Source organism: Brienomyrus brachyistius, chromosome 2 (assembly GCF_023856365.1).
Source record: "Brienomyrus brachyistius isolate T26 chromosome 2, BBRACH_0.4, whole genome shotgun sequence".
Classification (NCBI taxonomy): domain Eukaryota; kingdom Metazoa; phylum Chordata; class Actinopteri; order Osteoglossiformes; family Mormyridae; genus Brienomyrus; species Brienomyrus brachyistius.
This window is the reverse complement of record NC_064534.1, coordinates 48,323,786-48,342,986: the sequence shown is the minus strand read 5'-3', so window position 1 is coordinate 48,342,986 and position 19,201 is coordinate 48,323,786. Positions and strand designations below refer to the sequence as shown.

At 43.3% G+C, this 19,201-nt stretch overlaps 1 protein-coding gene across 4 annotated transcripts; it reads right to left on the bottom strand.

Annotated features, from left to right (window-relative positions):
- Positions 1–1,394: 1,394 nt before the first annotated feature.
- Positions 1,395–18,519, bottom strand: rilpl1 (Rab interacting lysosomal protein-like 1). Of its 4 annotated transcripts, XM_048977496.1 has the most exons (9): positions 17,756–18,518; positions 16,399–16,549; positions 11,715–11,833; positions 10,988–11,218; positions 10,023–10,208; positions 9,124–9,290; positions 8,849–8,947; positions 5,366–5,453; positions 3,760–3,897 (listed from the first exon to the last, which is right to left on the bottom strand). In XM_048977496.1, the coding sequence occupies exons 1-9, from the start codon at positions 18,041–18,043 to the stop codon at positions 3,892–3,894; spliced, it is 1,335 nt and encodes a 444-aa protein (XP_048833453.1). In that variant the 5' UTR covers positions 18,044–18,518; the 3' UTR covers positions 3,760–3,891. The 4 variants fall into 4 exon arrangements, with proteins under 4 accessions (XP_048833444.1, XP_048833468.1, XP_048833453.1 ...); XM_048977487.1 differs by lacking the exon at positions 5,366–5,453 and having other exon boundaries at positions 1,395–3,897; positions 17,756–18,516; XM_048977504.1 differs by lacking the exon at positions 3,760–3,897 and having other exon boundaries at positions 5,360–5,453; positions 17,756–18,519.
- Between the last annotated feature and the right edge of the window lie 682 nt (positions 18,520–19,201).

The window sequence follows — 19,201 nt, the reverse complement described above, 5'->3', positions numbered from 1 at the left end:
CAGGTTAAGGGTCTTGCTCAAGGGCCCGACGGAGTAGAATCACTCTTGGCATTCATGGGATTTGAACCAGCAATTACGGGATTGGTCTAGTTTCTTGAGGATGCAACTTGATCCTTGATATTTGGGACGGGGCAAAAACGACATCTGGGGATCTTTACCATCCTCTGTACTTCTGTTCTTAGTATTGGAACTGGTCTTCGGCAATGGAAGATGATGAAAAATGAGTATGAGGGAACACAAGTACGGTCAAGCACGCATATTAAGAAACACCCCCGTTCATCCCAGGCAGTAACATTGCTAGGATTCACTTTTGGCTGACAAATGATCTCCCCGGATACAGTAGAACGTCAGCTTGATCCGGGTTCAGGGACTGCAAGTGGCTACAAACGAGTACACTACTGGCACGTTTGGTCATTCTAGTTCAGGGAGAAGGGGTCTGTTTGGATGATTCAACTCAGAGACTGTGTGGTAAATCAGCGCAGGACTACCAGGCATCAGTGCCGCCTGGTCGCTCTGGGACTGCACAGTGAATTTGCATGTTTGATCACCTGAGCTCAGGAAATGTAGATTAGGGAGACCCCCACAAAACACTGGTCAAGTCTCCTAACTCCTTTCTTTCCTGGCCCACTTACCAAACAGGAGATACTCTATTTCAGGGGTACTCAAGTATACACCAAGGTCACAATTACATTAGCAACACAAAGCCAAGGTCCAGCAGAAAGTACCTACACTAAAATTTACGTGGGGGGGGGGGGGGGGGGGGGGGGTGGCATGATAAATTTTTCTGAGCTCGGGGGGTGGGTGCATATTGACAGTTTAATAACCACTGAACTAGCCCAGGGACTGACTCAGCACATGTAGTTTAGAATAATAGGTGATAGAGAGCATGTCTGATAAGATTGGTTCAACAGAAACCATATAGCAGTTCATTATTGTGTAGTGTAACGGACCCATTCCCCTGCAGTTTGACAGGAGTAGATGTAAGGAGCATGCACTGATCACAGTGAGTTGCCACACCAACCACATGACCTACCACCTCAGGGATGTGTTCATTCTTGGGAGGCTAGTTGGCAAGTCTTGCCAGGACCACAAATATGATCTTTGCGTTCTTGGAATTGAGAACCACCTGGGGTTAGACAACTGTAAGCAAAGTAACCAGTTGAAATAATGTAATACAATTACTGGACTGCTATTCTGCTGTTGGGCCAGTGGGCAGCTCCTTAAAGAGGACAGATACCCAGTAGCTGGTATGAGGAAGCGCAACAAAAAATTGTAGCTTATTAAAAAAAGAAAACAAAGAATAGTGAACTGACCTCAGTGCCATGATGTAATGAATCACATATATTATTGCACAGGTGATATGATGTTACATAAACAATGAGTACAAACCTACAGACATTAAAACATGGGAAATTTATTGCAAAATCACAGCTGGAAGCAATACTGTTATTTTTTTTGCAAACAATATTTTCAAGGCACATAAATTGAATACAAATCAATGCCAGTCAATAGATTTCTATACAGAGAACTGATGGCACTTGAGTAACCTGAAAAGCAAATTTAAATAGCCTTCAGATTTATTTTGTACAAAGTAAGTTGAAGCGGAGCCTGCAGATGTTTTAAAAATATGTAACAATGGATACACTGATCGAGCCACTGAAGGAAAACACAGCTGGGCTGGGGTTCAGGGAAGCCTAATTCAAATGCTGTTCTCGCATGATTACTGTTCTGCTGGACTGATGTACAAGTATGAAACATTCCCTTTAAATGTGGATCTGCCTGTCGATCAGTTTCATCAAACTGCTTCACTCTTAAATGGTGTAACTTGACAGTTTAAAACATCTTTAAATCCCTTTGAAAAGGTTATTTTTGAGATGTTTTCACAGTGTTCAATTATCCCGTCTCATTTTTAAATATCCAGGTTTTCATAAGTTTATAGGTCAAACAGTGATTATTTAGTTTACTTGTTTGGGTTACAAAGGAACCCTGTGTGCGATTCACAGGCACAAGCCCCCCCCCCCCCCCCCCCCCCGACAAGCCGACAGCAACATGGCTGACAATCGCGGGGGATCTCATTATATCCCAAGACAAGTGAAAGAAGAGCTTAAACAACAAAAATACTCATTTGAAGTAACTCTACAACCAAAGTGAGAAAGCAATGGAGAGCAAACATTAATAATCATTTAAAAAATGTATAGAAGAAAATATAAATGGGTTTTTATAAACACTTCTGTAGTGTCATCAACAAATGCCTTTGGACTGTATTGACTAAAGTGATTGTTTTTCAAACAATGATAAAAGGACTATTCCTCTTTCGAGATTCAAAACAAACCAATGTTTTGGCGCCACCCCCCCCCCCCCCATCTCCAGGGCTCTGGATTGCTTGATAGATGGACTTGGTAGTTCCTTGCCTTATACAGGGCAGGCAAAAAGGTAGGTATACAGCTTTCATTTTACATAGTAAAGGTTCTATTTTATAAAGTAACATTTCTATTTTGCAAAATAGTTTTTAAGGTAGGTATACGGTTCTGACGACACCTTTCCACAGTGGTGGATTGGACGACATGACGGCATTAACTGCCCACCATGTTCACCCAACCTGACATCCATGGACGTTTTTTGGGTGTAGTAAAGGAGATTATTTTCGAGAGGAAGCCCCACACAGTGGATGAATTGAAGGAGTTAATCTCACAAGCATCTGGGGACATGGATGCTAACTTGTTTTGTGTGCTGAAGTGTGTCAAGGTGACAAGGACAGGCTTCAGGAATGTATCAACACTGACGGAAGACATTTCAAACACATAGGAGACTAAATATGACTCAATCAGTGCTGTAAAATTAAAGTAGTATACCTACTTTATGACTTTGACTTTGTAAAATAAAGATCTACTTTTAGCCCACCCTGTACACGGTGGTTCCTGCATAAACCAACACAGAAGAATCAGGAATCCAGTGCTCACCACATGTAGCTGATATGAACCTGGGTGGGTAGGGTAGGTGAAATTGGCATGAGTGCCTCATGCCAAGTGCAGTAAATAGGTCTGAACAGGGCAGAGCCCAATGGCGTCCATGTCAAGCCATGTGTCATTCCATTGCTCTCTCACTGTAACTGGATCCATTAAAGCTCATCACGCAGCGGCCCACCAGCAGCAGCCCACCAGCAGCGTGCAGAGGGAGCCGTGCTGTTTATCCAGCTGAAATACCACACAAACCGTCTGTCCATTTCAGGTCTGCTGAATAAGCTGGCCTCATTCTCCGTCCTGCTCTCCTTCTAATGACCCACATTTAGGAGGCTCTCCTGCTCCTTGCCCAAAACTCCCACAATCCCTCACCGCCCTACTTTTCCCCTAGCGACCATCTGCTCCTTTAAACTTCCCCTCTTGTGTTCCCACAATGCACCCCTGCTGCATTCTAATGCTCAGCTTTCCTATAGGCCAACACGATAACCACGGGTCAGGTCCCATTTCATTGCTGTATTGTATTTGCACTAATAGGAGGAGATGCTACACAAGTCACTGATGAACGTACATAATGCCCAAATAAAGCACAACCCCACCTAGCGTACTAGGCAAACGGACTCGACGATGGGAGTTATTTAATGCTAATGGTACTTCTAAAGCAGTTAGTATCCTCCATGCCCCCTTGTGGTCAACCTGGCTATTTGCAGACAGGGAAAGCTCTCCTTCATGTTGTAGGTGTACGAAAGTCAAATGCTAAGTCTTGCAGGCCCAGGACGTGGTTGTCAAGCCTAGACCCATGGAGCTCTGCAGCTACAGGTGTTGCAAAGCCTCCTGGGCCTGCTCTGTGTACACGTCGCCTCTGCCTTCCCACAGGCTCTCCTCAAAGCGTACGTTCCTCTGTGAGGTTCGTCTCTTGTCCCGGGAGAAAAGGCTAAACCTGGGGGAGAGAAGAAGGGGCAGAGTGGGGTAGGCAAGTTAACTATTTTGTAGCCAAATGATAAACCCAAAAAAAGCAAGTAAAGGCATGTAATTCTAAGCAGTAAATATAGGCATTACTGTTGTTATTAACCCGTGGACTAGAAACCATTAAAAAAGTGCAAAGGATTTATTTTAAAGCAATAAGTAGGAAAGCAGTTATTTACTAAAGACTGTGAAAACAGCAACAGTGAGGGCAAGTTCTGTGCAGAAGCCTCTTGTCAACATATAACCAGATTAGTGACATTGCGTTATGTTAAGAGCATCAGCCAACCAGCCTGCTGCTGCCATGGCGAGATTCCACTCAGCTGTGCACAGGGACAAACATATTTTCAGACAAAACCAATGCCCTTGTCTTGAGGGTCTTTGTATGTCCTAGTGGACTGCAGTGTCTGCAGGTTTTCACTATACTAGGGAACCATGAAGATTTTTCTGAAAAGTGACCGCACAGAGGTCTCTCACACAGTCATGGCTGAAGGAGAGCAGGGGCACCTGAACACACACCAAAGTGACCCGGGGGGGGCACCTCTCCCCAAAGTGGCTCACAGTGCCCTCCATCTCTGAGCGCCCATCAGCCATCCTCAGGACATAATTGCTGTAATTACTTGCTTGGACCCTAATTAATCCACTGCAGATCCTTTCAAGCACCAATTAAAAAGTCTTCTGTAAAACCACGGCACTTAGCCTTTCTTATGTGGCCCCCCACCCACTCCGTCTTTTCCACAACCAGCAGATCCGCATCTAAAGATCAGAATTTTCATAATAAGGTGGTGAAGATCAGCAGAAATATTCCAAATAGTTAGGGCACATTTAGGATAATCATAGGAATAGCTGAGAACCTCATAAATAATCTCCACAATGTTCTGGTTGTCAGTGGGGGGTGGGGGGCTGGCTTACCATCACATCAATAGTGGGTGTTAATTCAGGTGTCTGTCTGTCCCAGTACAACAGGCCAGGTCAGTGGGGAGGCTATCAAATGTGTCAGTATGTCAGTAACAACCACTGGTAACCAGTAAAGCCTGGCTTCTTCTATGCTGTATATAAAATCTAGCACCAATCGGGTATCACGTCACGGTTTATGACTGGATTTAATAACTACCTTTTGCATATTGCCATTAATACGTCTTTCGCTGAGACTGAGCTCTTGTTATGTTTATCAGCGCTTGAACACTTAGGGAAGCAAGAAACAGGATCTGCTACCAAGCACCAGGAAATGGCAGGAGCTGAATGATGGGGTCATTCTGAGTGGCTTTCGTTCCAAAGGCTGTTCTACTGCTAACAGACAGACACCCAGCAATTAGCCAATCAGAATACCCCATCTGTGACATATGCCTCTAATTGCCAATAACATGCAGAGTGGGGTGAGTTAAAAATGTAAGAATGCTCCGTTTAAAAAGGGCAACAACACAGAAAAAAAACGATTGTCATACAAAGGAAATGAGTCTTCTGATTGGCTGTAAAGTGGGGTCATCTGGAATCAATCCAGCCGCCACCATCGGCATTATGGCTGTAAATATCCTGTCCAGAGAAGCACAGACAGGGAGAGGTGAGCGAGAGTGAGATGACAGATGCGGTGGGAATCACAGGAACATGTTGGCATTAATGTGCGGGAGGAGGTACAACTGAAGTGGGCTGGTCATTGAACCTAAAACCTACAGAAATCACAAGGCCTGAGATGAGCCATGAACTAACAACCTACACAAACACACAGAGCAGGGCTTGGCACATCAAACAGACACTATAAAACCACATTAGAAACTAACCTTCCTCCCGGACGGTCAGGCCTAGCACAGCTGATAGCTTTGGGAGCCACTTTATTTAATTACTCACCTTATTAAGCAACGATCTTCATTTCATGTAAAAATAAACATATTACAGAAACCCCCATCATTCACGCCTTCCTACATTTTCCTGAGAGACCCTTTGTCTGTTTTTCCTCATATGAAATGAATTTATGGCAGACTTTTGCAGCATTAAAATATCCTGGATATATTAATGCATAAAGGGTGAAAACCATTTGAATTTTTATCGCACTGACAATGAAGGGATAAGCAGAGAAATAGGCTTTCGTGAACATGGACAGTGGTGCAGTATCACCAACACATACCATCCTTTTCGTTTCCCCATAAATCTGGTTGTGTAGTTTTTGTCATTAGGATTGCAAAGGGGTGGAAAATTTCCAGATGGGAATTAGTAATGCACTGTGGTTTTCTGGCTACTTTTGGTCTCTACTTTTCACCACTTAAATGTGCACATGCTAGAGTCTGCACCAGACAGTGTGATGGCCAAGCCATGGTAATATTTTAATTTTTTAAAATATTAAATTATACTGTAAAAGTGGATATATAATGTTCAGAAAACTAATCAACGACTCCTCAAGTAATCCATCCAGGCATGTGTTAGTGTTCAAGAAAAGGGAAATGTGTTTGTGTTTAATAAAGTGTTAAGTTAAATTTAAATGAAATGAAATTCTCTCTCTTTTTATTACCATACTTAGTTTTTATATGTTTGACAAAAGTATGTACACAGGAAAATATAAATTCCTCAATATTTTCCAAATATTCCCATGAATATTTCCTCCTCTGAAAATTCCAGGAATGTGCATCCCTATTTGTCACAAATAAATATATAATATTAAAATAATACAAACAAAACAATATACAATTGGCACAATACCACCTGACACCTTTTTTCAGCAAAACCTGAAACTCCCTAAATGAAATACATAAACAATTAAAATATGACAATTATTTTCCAAAACATCGTTATCTTATCTTCAACAATAGCTATTTTATTTTACTACAACCTTAAACGTTACCAGAGTGTTAATACAAATACTAATTTATTTTTGCATAGCGCGTTATCACAACATTACATTGTCTCAAAGCGCTTTACAGCATAACATGATGCTATGCATATTACAATCTAACCCTAAACCTAATAGACATGAATAACTTAGTAGTTCCTGAATTACAGCCCTAGATTTTGCCAGAAACCAGGACTGTCCTGATCACATTACCAAATCAGTAAAAGGGATAACCAAGTACAAGAGTCACTGTAAAGTTAGTTTTTGACATATATATTTAGTATGGTGAAAAAAATGGAAATAATGTAAAAAATAAGGTAGCTGTCATCATGCCGCTATGAAAAGAGGCCAAAAAAGAAGTTATAGAAAGACACCCACTGTCACTGCCACCTTGCTTATCTGCAGCGGACTAGCAGACTGTGGCTTAGGTATATAGCAATGACGGCGTATAGATTACATTCAGCACCTTTGTGAACCTAAAAATACCACATCATACCCCTCCCACCCTCCACAGGCTCTGGTCAATTTACTATTGCCAGCATACTGATATTTTATTGTTTCATTTTAATGTTTTTGTCGCTACATTATGCTAACCCTCCCACCCCCGCCCATCTTCGCACTGTGACCTGAGATTTTGAAAAATTCTTTTGCATCCCTCCTTCTCCTGTCACTTCCAGTCTGTACGTCACACTGTGGTCCTGGGGGAACATTATCCTGTGTCATTTGTATATGCATGAATATGACAACAAAGCCCACTTAACGGGATTTGACTATTTCAGAAATATAATGTCAGGCGATAGAGTAAATAAATCCTCTGGAAAGTTTTGTAATTTTAAATATATTTAGATGTGGATGTCTGGTCTTCACTTGAATGCTAGCAGTCGATAAAAAAAAAAAAAAAGGAAAATTTTACTGCTGTAGAAAACGAGCAATTGAATCATCTGACGACCAACCTTGACTTTAGCTAGTCTTACCCAGAAGGTGGAATCCTATCAGGAAGGTGTATCTACAGCCTTAGGCCTGGGCTGGTCAAGGAGAGTCTGGAATATGATGTCACTTCAGTGCTGAGAAACACTGTAAACATCTTTGTGTAAATGTAGAAACAATGGGGCTGTTCCCATTCGGTTAGCGATTGTCTGGTTTCAGCAAACGGTAAACAGGTTTGAAGGAGTCAGTCTGACCTTCGCTGGCATTTCATTGTCTGTGTCACAGACAAAATGAACACTTTGTCGACTAATTAACCAATCAGAGCTTTGAGAGGAAAACAGGGAGGGGCTCCTGATGGGAGAACAGTCACTGAAATTTAGGGGTGTAACAATGCACTGTGGCGTGATATTTTGTGATTCAAAAATATGACACATTGCAGGGGTGTAACAATGGCCCACGGCACAAAATCGTATATTAATGTCACCACAAGAGGGCGCAACAGGCATATCTTAGTTCTTCCTCTAGATTTAACTTTTGCTATTCACATTGACGTCTGCAGAATAATGAAAAAAAAATGCAAGAAAAAAGAAAAGGTTTGAAAACGGCTTTTTCTTTGTAAATGTAAATGTGAGATCTTAGTTTGTCTTATCGAAGAACGAGCCCTGAATTGTCTGTCGAACAGAATTGCGAGTAGATTGTGTCGTTACACCCCTGCCAAACCACTGCTTGGTCTATGCTCTCATCAAAACAGGTCTGTATTTAATGTCTGGCAGCACTTCAGTGAGTCTCCCTTCAGCATATCCTCTCAGAGCAGCATCGCAGGCCCATCAGCATTCCACTTTCAGTGAGTGTCAAAGCAATACATGTGACAAATGTGTCAGAGACACTCAGGGTCAGTCAGGGACAGTCACAGACAGTCAGGGTCAGTCAGGGACAGTCACAGACAGTCACAGACAGTCAGGGTCAGTCAGGGTAAGTCAGGGACAGTCAGGGTCAGTCACAGACAGTAAGGGTCAGTCAGGGACAGTCAGAGACAGTCAGGGACAGTCAGGGTCAGTCAGAGACAGTCAGGGACAGTCAGGGACAGTCAGGGACAGTCAGGGTCAGTGAGGGACAGAGACTTATCTGGCTGGTCCAAAGGGTGCTGTGTGTGTCTCTGTAACCGATCATTTGTACTCACAGACGCTTGATCCCAGACTCAGGCTGGACATTGGGACGCTGCCGCATTACTGGGGAGGGCATTGTGGCTGGGGGGGCTGTCTCTTCCTCTGCTTCCTCACTGACAGAGATTGAAAGGGTGTTAAAAGGGCGGTTTACCAGTAAGCAGGACAGGATCTGCCGAACGGCCTGCAGGTTGCAAGTCTCCAGAGGGACACTCTGGAAATATTTTAACCTGAATTCCCTGAATAAAAATATCCAGCTATGTAAATGGGTTAAAGACAATAATGGCCTCACCTTTTGTAGTAGCTCAGCTCCTCCTGCAGCATGAACACTTTGGCTTTGAGCTCATTCCTCTCATGCAGGACATCCCTCAGTTCCTGGAGGGTGAAGCGGGGTCGGTTGGGGTCTTTCAAGTCCAAAGCATTCTTCTCCTCTGGCATTTCCTCCTCACAAAATGCCTCCTGGTGGGTAACAGCGATCATCATAATGTCATTTCAGGGGCCGAGACATTCAGATGTTGATGGTCACACGGTAGCAAGCATGCTGATCTCTGAGTTACCTCTGTACAGTGGTGACATCAAAAGTGAAAATGAAAAATCTCATTTTACTATAAAATAGCACAAAATGATTACAGCTGCTGTTGTACATGCTTCCTCAAGGGGGCGCCAGCTATTTTCCAGTCATATGCAACAAGAATTATTAAAGCTTGCCTGGATTTAATTTAAGCATAGGCGTTCAATACTGCACCAAACAATTGAAAGCCTAGTTAAATTCAGAAACACAACAGCCACAACAGCCCTGAAAACTGCACTGGATGAATGGTGTCCATTCAATGAACAAATGTCATCCCACTAAGATAACACAGGAAGCGAGTTTGTGTCACAATGTGGCCAGAACTTATCCCAGACACTGTGGGTTAGTGTTCAAACCACTCTTCATGGAACTGTACGCCAAACACCTTGGAAGTTAGGGGGTTTAGACCACACACACACACACACACACACACACACACACACACACACACTCCATTCTGATGTTAGCTGGGAGTGTCAAACCCATGCACACAAATATACACACTAGTGTAGGTGGAGACAAAGGGAAAGCTGTCATCTCGGTAAGATAAAACGTTACATCTTACATGGGGGTTAGGATCACAGCAAGTGCCACCCAGGAGAGATGCCACTACCGGTTACCCATAGCAACACAGCCTCGTCCTCATCCTCAACATTTTCCCTCCCTTCCTTCGGCTTCCTGTTCTCAAAGCGAGCGGGAAGGGAAAGGTGATCCACTGCTTCAGGGCCCTTCAAGAGGAATTCTGAACTGGTGTGGCACTCAGCCCAAACGGAATCCTGAAGGTCTGAAACTGCCCCCTCTGAGATCTGAGGTAACAACACAGCGTGGCCTCGTTCAGATCAGTCTCTGATGCAGTTTGGACCGAAAGCTTAAGCAGCCTTTTTAGACTGACACTATATAAACCTGTTTAACCCTCCTGTTATGCCATTTCTAAAATTATTACATTTCTCAGTTTGTTGAAATTGTAAGAGAATAAGCATGTCTCTCAGTCATAAGGAAAACTGGAGTCCAACTGAAACTAAAACAGGAATAAAGATTTAAAAATAATGTTTTTTGAAGTTCCGTTCTCTGTTGGACAGGCATCCGGTTCCCATATTGGGAAGAAGAGATTCTTGGCATTTATACATTTGGGGACTGCTTCATTTCCAAAGATTTCCCTAATTTCCTGTTCAACTAAAACACCTTCAATGATAATAAACAGTATTTTGCACTTATACTAGTTTTACCATGCAACTCAATACAAAAAAAATCAGCAAAATCCTGCACATTTCTTAGCTGAGATCCATCAGGAGTTGACAAGCAAAGACAGCTTATGATTCAACACTACTCTCCAGATATATGCAGTCAACACTGAGGTTGCTGACTCCATCTAGCTAGGAGAGGACCGAGAGTTACCATAGTTCACATACAGCATTCTTTTGCATCCTTATTCATCTTTTGGCCACCAGGGGACATACTTCAAATAAATGTCCCAGGAAATCAGCTACTTTCTTGGCCTTGAAGTCTTCAGAAGACTCTAGTCCTGTTTGCTCAACGCTAATTTGCCCTTACATGTAAACCTGTAAGCCCCTGATGTTGCGGTTACCTGGGGTGCCGTTGAGGGCTCCTCGCCATTCTGACTCAGCGCCCCCTGCAGGCGTTCCCGTAGCTTGGCCACCTCCTGCCGCAGACCTGCCAGTTCCTGCTGCCTCGCCTGGGCGGCGGCCTCCAGCTCCACCTTCTGCTCGATGAGCGCCTTGCCCTGCGCCTCCACCAGTGTGATCCTGTGCCGCAGATCGTGATTGATCTTCATCAGCCGGTTTTGCTGCTGCTGGAGCTGGAGGAACACACACGTGTTCACAAACATGCCTGCGTGCGCAGGAGCCGGACCATGGGAATCATGGTCTGGCTGTCAGGTGGGAACGTTATACTCTTATATTATACTATAAGGTTTTGTTAAAGCCGTTGAATATTCCTATTAAAACAACCTTATATTTGTATATATGATATTAGTAACATAATAGATACTTATTATTTATTATATACAGTGGTCACCAACTAGTCAATCATGACCAACACGTTGATCTTTCAGTCATTGATTGCGCCCATCACACTGTCGCATCAATTAGCACCTTTGCTCTGCTTTGTCAGGTCACCAGCTAACTGCATTAGCACACAGAGGTTGCATTAGTATTTTTGTTCCTTTGACTGCATTCGACACTGACATCCCACCTCCCCCAGGTAGACGACTTGCTTCGTTGGTGTTGCCATCTCCCCCCTCCCACTCTGTTCTCAGTGTCATTTATGAGGAGGGCAAGAGATGCTGGTCTTACAGCCTCGACATCCTCGTTCTTTAGCGTCAGCTCCCGGTCCTTCGCCCGGATCTCGTCCCTCTGCTTGTCCACCACCTCCTTGAGCTTCTTCATCACCTGCCGTTCCCTCTCTGACATGCCTGTGCGGAGAAACCGGCATCTGGTCGCATTTCTCTCAGTCACAGCACTGCCACACACATGCATTATTGACACATGGACTGGATGCCTCATCTTCTCTCAATGCACTGCTGTAACAACCTTGGTGATGCTCCAAATAAGAGGCTCATGTTCTATGTAAATTGTTGCTTTTAAAAATGTATCCATCTTCTAACTGCTTATCTTCATCAGGCTCATGAGAGGCCTGGAGTCCATTCCAGACAGCACAGGACACAGTAAGGGATGCCAGTCCATCGCAGAGCACAAGACGCAAATTAGCCAAACTGCATGTCTTTGGGCTGTGGGAGGAAGCCAGAGACCCTGGAGGAAATCCGCACACAGGGAGAACATGTAAACCCCCCACGCGGAGCAGGCATTCAATCCCAGTGGCATCACTAGGGGGGTGCAAACCACTCCAGGGGATACCGGTGATCAGGTATAAGGAACCATTAACTGAATCAGCAAATTTCCGCCATCATCACCCCCCCCCCTCCATTCCTACAAGTCTAAAACTCCATGCTAATTCACTTTTGGAATCTTCTGAAGCACTGAAGTAATTTGTTATTATTATTAACGAATTACAATGATGCTTCTATTCACGTGGCGTTGTCTTCACAATCTATTGTTTACATTGCTGCTGATGTTTCACTGACTTTAACTTTTCTGGTGTAATGCCAAATACAATATTGTGGTAATTAGTATCTATGTACCTATATTAATAACATTTTTGAGAATGAAGTAGAAAAATCAAAAAAAAGGTTTCCCAGAAACTGCTTCCACTCAGTCATTAATAATATTGCTACTAATATAGTAACTGAACAATGACAATTTTAATTTATATAGCGGCTTTCATCAACCAAAGGACACTTATTCATTAAAAAAAAGATTTTACAAAACAATTATTGTTAGTATTCATATAATCTAAGAAATTCTACATGAAAGCAATTTACAACTATATTTATCACATATAATTCTATGACTAAATTTGATAATAAACTATAAACTATATAACAATTACTGATTATACACTCAAATGTATAACTAAATGAAGAAACAGACATTTCTTGATATATATTTAGAAATATAACTACATCTTAAATTAACTTTTTTAGTCATTTAAAAATTTCTGTGACTTCATGCGAGAGGAGTTTTCAAAGCTGAAAGGAACACAGAACTATCTGATCTACCATGGGGCGTTCAAGGCTTTCCGGTCTTGTGAGTTGGCAAAAGGTATTCATTTTGATGAAGTGATTCACAAGTGTGCAGCTTTGAAGACCAGGAGAGGAAACTTCTGAATTAGCGGAGATGTTTGGTAAGTGCTGAAATAATTGTGTCGTTGTTTCTGTTTATTTTTACAGTATTTAATTAATGAGTGTTTTTACAATTGTATTCCTCTACTTGTACATCATTTCGGCTGTTAATTATTATGAAAACCTAACCCTTTAATGTAGCTTCTCATGTTGGCTTAACGGTAAAGTTTAATGTTAAAAATAAGTGTTGATGTAGTTTTTAAATGTTTTTACTTTGAACTGCATTTTCTTACTATTAGTTTCATTTTAGCCACATGAAACTCGCTAAATGTAAATATGCATACAATATTTTCAATTTAATGGTGCAAACCGTGTAATTTTAATTTTGCTAGTTATGTCACTACATTACTTTCAGTGATATATGATTTACGAGTAACACTAGAACAAAAAGTTTTACTAAGGATTCTGTGGGGTCTGGTACAGGAAGAGGTCCATTTGGGAGAGGGCCACTGTTGAAACCCTCAGCTCTGCAGGTTCGAGGCTACTGTGTCCTCTGAGCCGCCCTGCAGTCCTCTGAGCCGCCCTGCAGTCCTCCGAGCCGCCCTGCAGTCCTCCGAGCCGGTCTGCTGTCCTCCGAGCCGGTCTGCTGTCCTCCGAGCCGGTCTGCTGTCCTCCGAGCCGGTCTGCTGTCCTCTGAGCCGGTCTGTTGCTCTCTGAGATGCCCTGCTGTCCTCTGAGCCGGTCTGCTGTCCTCTGAGCCGGTCTGCTGTCCTCTGAGCCGGTCTGCTGTCCTCTGAGCCGGTCTGCTGTCCTCTGAGCCGGTCTGCTGTCCTCTGAGCCGGTCTGCTGTCCTCTGAGCCTCCCTGCAGTACTCTGAGCCTCCCTGCAGTACTCTGAGCCTCCCTGCAGTACTCTGAGCCTCCCTGCAGTACTCTGAGCCGCCCTGTTGCTCTATGAGATGCCCTGCTGCCCTCTGAGCCGCCCTGCTGCCCTCTGAGCCGCCCTGCAGTCCTCTGAGCCGGTCTGCTGTCCTCTGAGCCGCCCTGCTGAATTTCCTTAAGAAATTCCATCCATTTCATTCATCCATTCTCTGTTGCTCATCTGGGCTTATTTCATTAAATAAATAAGAAAGATACAAGAAGATCCCACATATGACAAAATGGCCACTGCAAAAGTTGAAAATATAGCAAACAAAATACATTTCCCTGTTCAAGTTTACTATAAATCACATGTGCACATATTTTTGGTCACTGATGGCACCTAAAAGACAGAACCTGCATGACTGGCTTTTAAGGCAAGTTTTGCCAAATGCGTGCTGGAGCAGGTATGATAGCAGTTATTTATCCTGTTGCACTTTCCAAATGTAATTGGGAAAGCAAGACACCATTGCAGGATGACAAATATAGAGACGACCCAATTTAAAGTTTCCACGATATGCCTTTGACTGTGAGGATAAATATAGGCTACCCAAGCACGAGAGACACATGGATTCATTTCGACCTTAAAGTTCTCTCCACTGCCAAACATCACACTAAGAAGATCTCTCTCTGAGGGCCACATAACCAACACACACACAGATACACACACAGACACTCACACACACACAGACACACACACACACACACAGATATACACACACATACACACAGACACACACACTCACACACACATACACACGGACACACACACATATGCGCACACAGACACACACACATAGGAGTACCTATCTAAATAGGAACCTTTCATTCATTTCTTAACCCCTATCCAGCCCTAACCCTAACCAAAAGTAATCAAACAAAATACAAGACTTGCCATTTTTACTTCATTGCCTTCACAGATTTTTATAAAATAGAGGTTATCCAAGTGAGGATCTGAAAAATGTCCCCCAAAGTAAGGAGGTTTGAGGTTTTACCGCACTTTGAGGAGATTTTGGTTCCAAAATGTTATCTATGCAAACCCACACCCACACACACACACACAGACACACACACACACACAGACACACACAGACACACTCGACATGATTCTCCTCTGTTTACCAGTCATGTTGAGGGAGATTTGCAAACATATGCAAACATACACTTGGATGGTAAACGTTATACTAACACCACTCTGGTCACAAGACACCTACAGATACCAGACGATGGGAGTTAACCTATAACTCATCATCATGGGATCTTTATGATCATACTGTCCATGGCTTTTAGCTGTAACAATCCCTGGATATAAGCTGATGACATAATAATGGTCTTCTTGGTGCTTTGAGCAGGTCAGCATTACATGATGGCTGAAGTTCCCCAAAAAAGCTCCCTTGGGTCATTGATACTCTGGTGGCGACATGTTCATTAATTGGTCTTGCATTATTCACTAAGAGAAACGCCTTTTCTCTTGAATATACACATCATCTCTCGAGTACGAGTGTTGTCTGTGCAATCAAGCGAGTATGACAATAGGTCCTCTCAATGTCCTGCTCATCCGGCGCGTTTGGTGAAAATGACGTAACTCACCCCCCGCACACTCATCATTTAGAGGACAACAAAGGACTGTCATCGATCGATAAGGCTTCCTGAACAGCCAAAGGGAAAAGCTCACTACTCAGCAAGTCGCCAGTCCAGGCCCTCGAATAAACACTGCTTTCAGCCTCCTCGTGTCCCTTCGTAAATGCTAGTCACCTCCAATAACCCTTCTTCCTTAGCTCTTTCACATGACACCAAGAGGAAAAGTATGACAAAATGAAAACGCCTTGGTAACAGGTGGAATGGTCAAGGTGCAGCATATAAGCATGCTCTGATATGAAGCATAAAATATGAGTGCAGAACTCCTGGAAGGCTATTTAGCAGACTAAAGAAGCTGGCTAGCAGCCATGACATGTCTTGTTGGTAACATCAAGCTTGGCAAATAAAGGAAAGTCATCAACAAAAATGAGTAACACTGGGTGGAAGCGCATACCTGAAGTCAGAGATAGTCTTTCAGAACTTCAAATTACCTTGCTTATGGCTAACATTCAAAATCTCAATTTGCGCCAGTGTCTATATCACCTCTGTAGCAGCCATATATGACCCAGATGTCACCCAACAAGGAACCTGATGACAGATACTTGTTTTATAACCTGTCACATTTACACAGCTGCACCAGATGGTTGTTTTTTTTTTTATTTTTTAAATTCAGGTTAAGTTCGTCACTCAGGAATTTAACAGCTTTGCTTCTCATGGGAACTAAAGCTTGAAACCCCTAGACCCAAAGTCCAGGTTCCCTCAACAATGACACCGCAGCAGATGCAGACAGTTCCTCAGCCATACCTTCCTGCCTCTGCAGGTCCTCCTCAGACAATGGGCAGTCCTTGTAGGAGAGGTTGTTGAGCAGGCTCTTGTTCTCGGCCTGCAGCTGGGCAATCTGGGACAGCAGGTCCTGGGCTTCTCCCCTCCACACATCCTCCACCAGCTCCAGCTCCTACGTGTTAAATGGGGAGCAGTGGTCCCAAGCTTCTTGGTTTTTCAGGGCACACAAGCTGCAGGTTCATGCAAGTGATACAACACAAGGGATCCGCACTAGCCAGAAACCGGTAATATAACACCAGTTAACTGGATTATTTTGACACCCAGGCCTGCACAGTTACACTGCAAAGCAATAGAGCAGTCCCTCAAACGATCGTTCTCCCGGACAGAATGCGGTCATTGATACGGTCAGCATTTGTTATCAAACACAATTATTCTGTCAATCGCAATATTCAATCTGGCACAACTTTTCAACTTGCCGTTGTTTTTTTTCTGGTATAGTACTGAATAGGAACTATGACCTCGCAACAATTTAAATGGGAACTTTTTCAAAGATTCTCTTGAGATAGACCTACCTGAAAGCAAATAACAAATTTAATTTTTCCGCCATAATCAGACCTTCATTGAGTCTCCCTGAGAAGTTAAAAAGGGATCGCCACGATCTGGTCGAATTTTCGATTTTCTTTCTCAAACTCCAGATTGTTTTTGAGTCATATTTTATTACGATCATGTGAGCGGCTGGAAAGCCAGCCAGAAATATGCCAAATACATCGCATGAAGAAGCTATAACAACGCAGATCCAAAAATAAAATCACGTTCGATATGGCTTATTAGGGCCTATATATGATATATAAAAACAATAAATAACGATATTGGCTTAGAATAATGAATTCATTATCTTAATGCTCAGTTTTACATGAGGAGCCAAGCTGTTTTAAAAATTCATAATCACTACAACTGAAACACCGCGCCGCATTTAAACAATAACTTTAAAACAGGTTAATCTGCAGCTGAGGAGCTGTCATTACTCGTAAATTGCCCAAAAGTTTTCGAAAACTCGTGGTCTGTGTATATATCAGTGTTGAGCGGATACTCAAAAATAGTTTCCTGTTGATTCATTGTCATTGGTATTGCTTTGTGGATCACTTGTTGGTATGAGAAAAGATAATATTCACAAAGATTAAATAAAATTTTATATATAGATTCTAAAAATAAACAATGACCGCACCGGTATCGACGTGAGCCAATGTTTCCGTGCGATCCAAGGAATATACTAATGCCTATCGGAAAATTAAAAGCAAGAGTCTGAGGGGAGTGCGCTAGAAATGCCGGGGCACTATTCTCATGTGTGCAGATACTTTGGTTCGGGGAAATACGGGACCTTCTGGTGCTTCTTTTCCTTCTCCAGCCGGTCCATCCGTTCTAGCCGCAGGCGATCCAGTTCCAGACGCAACTCCTCCGTCTCCGGGCTGATGTTGTTGCGGCTGACCAGTACCTCCAGGATCTCCAGCACTCGCACAACCTTGGGCATAAGCCTTGAGAGCGCTTCGCAGCCGTACTGGTCTATGATCCTCTCAAACTCCTGTCCCACCACTGCGGCGATGTCGTACACGTCCATGACAGTCAGCTCGGTCGCATTCTTCTCCATCGCCGACCCAAAATCTTCCATGACTGCCTCCCACCCTCGACAATGCCGTTCCTGTTCTCCTCTATTTCCTTCCAGCAGAGTTCCTCCCGCAGGCCCTCCTCGTTTATTTCGCAGGACTGCCTTTCGCGTTATTAACAAACTCCCACGGATCGCTATTGAGGCGGCCACCAGCACTCGTCCATTTTCTTTGCTCAAAGCTCTCCGTTGATAGCATGTAACTAAAACTCAGGCGGCTCCATAGCAGTCCGCAAATTTTGCTGTGCAAGACCAGGCTGGGCTGCAGCAAAGTCAGTGCGCATGTCACAGCCGTGCGGCTGGATGTGGCTGCTGCGACCCGGCATTGAGCGCTCATGCGGCGTCAGGGCGGGACTAGCTGGGTCACAAAATCCTGTTGTAATTTCTGTCGTTTCCGATCATAACTTAGTTTTGTTTCTTTTGGTATCTTGTTGTACTATGCCCAGTTCATTTCTGTATATTTTGATATATGGATAAATCCTTGGGTATCGGTATGGAGTTAGTCCCCCTTTGCAGCTGTAACAGCTGCCGCCCTTCTGGGACGGCTTTCCACAAGATTTTAGAGTGTGTGTGTGGGAATTTTTTCCCATCATCCAGAGTTTTTGTGCGGCCAGGCACTGATGTTGGATGTGAAGGTCTGGCTCGCAATCTCCGTTCTAGCTCATCCCAAAGGTGTTTCGTAGTGTTGCGGTCAAGGCTCTATGTGGACCAGTGAACTTCTTCCACATCAAACTCACTCAACCATACCTTTATGGACCTGGCTGTGTGGACTGGGGCAGTCATGCTGGCACAGAAAAGGACCTTCCCCAAACTGTTCCCACAAAGCGGGAAGCACAGAATTGTCCAAAATTTCTTGGTATGCCGAAGCATTAATTAAGTTTGTATAATATAGTCATACTACAAAGATGTTAACATTTAATATGGTTACACATATTTTCACTAGCTGTAATTCAGCAAGAAAATAGAAGCTGCTATTAAGAAAAATGAACATCCGTAAGCTGAATGTCACCCAGTTTTTGCTTGGGTATCACCACAAATAGCTTGTCTATAGAATAACTGAAAATGGATGTTACACTGTCCTGCTATAACAACGGTTCATTTACAATAATCTATCCATCTATTTTCTGACCAGGGTGAAAACTAAGGGACGTAAACAGATAATGT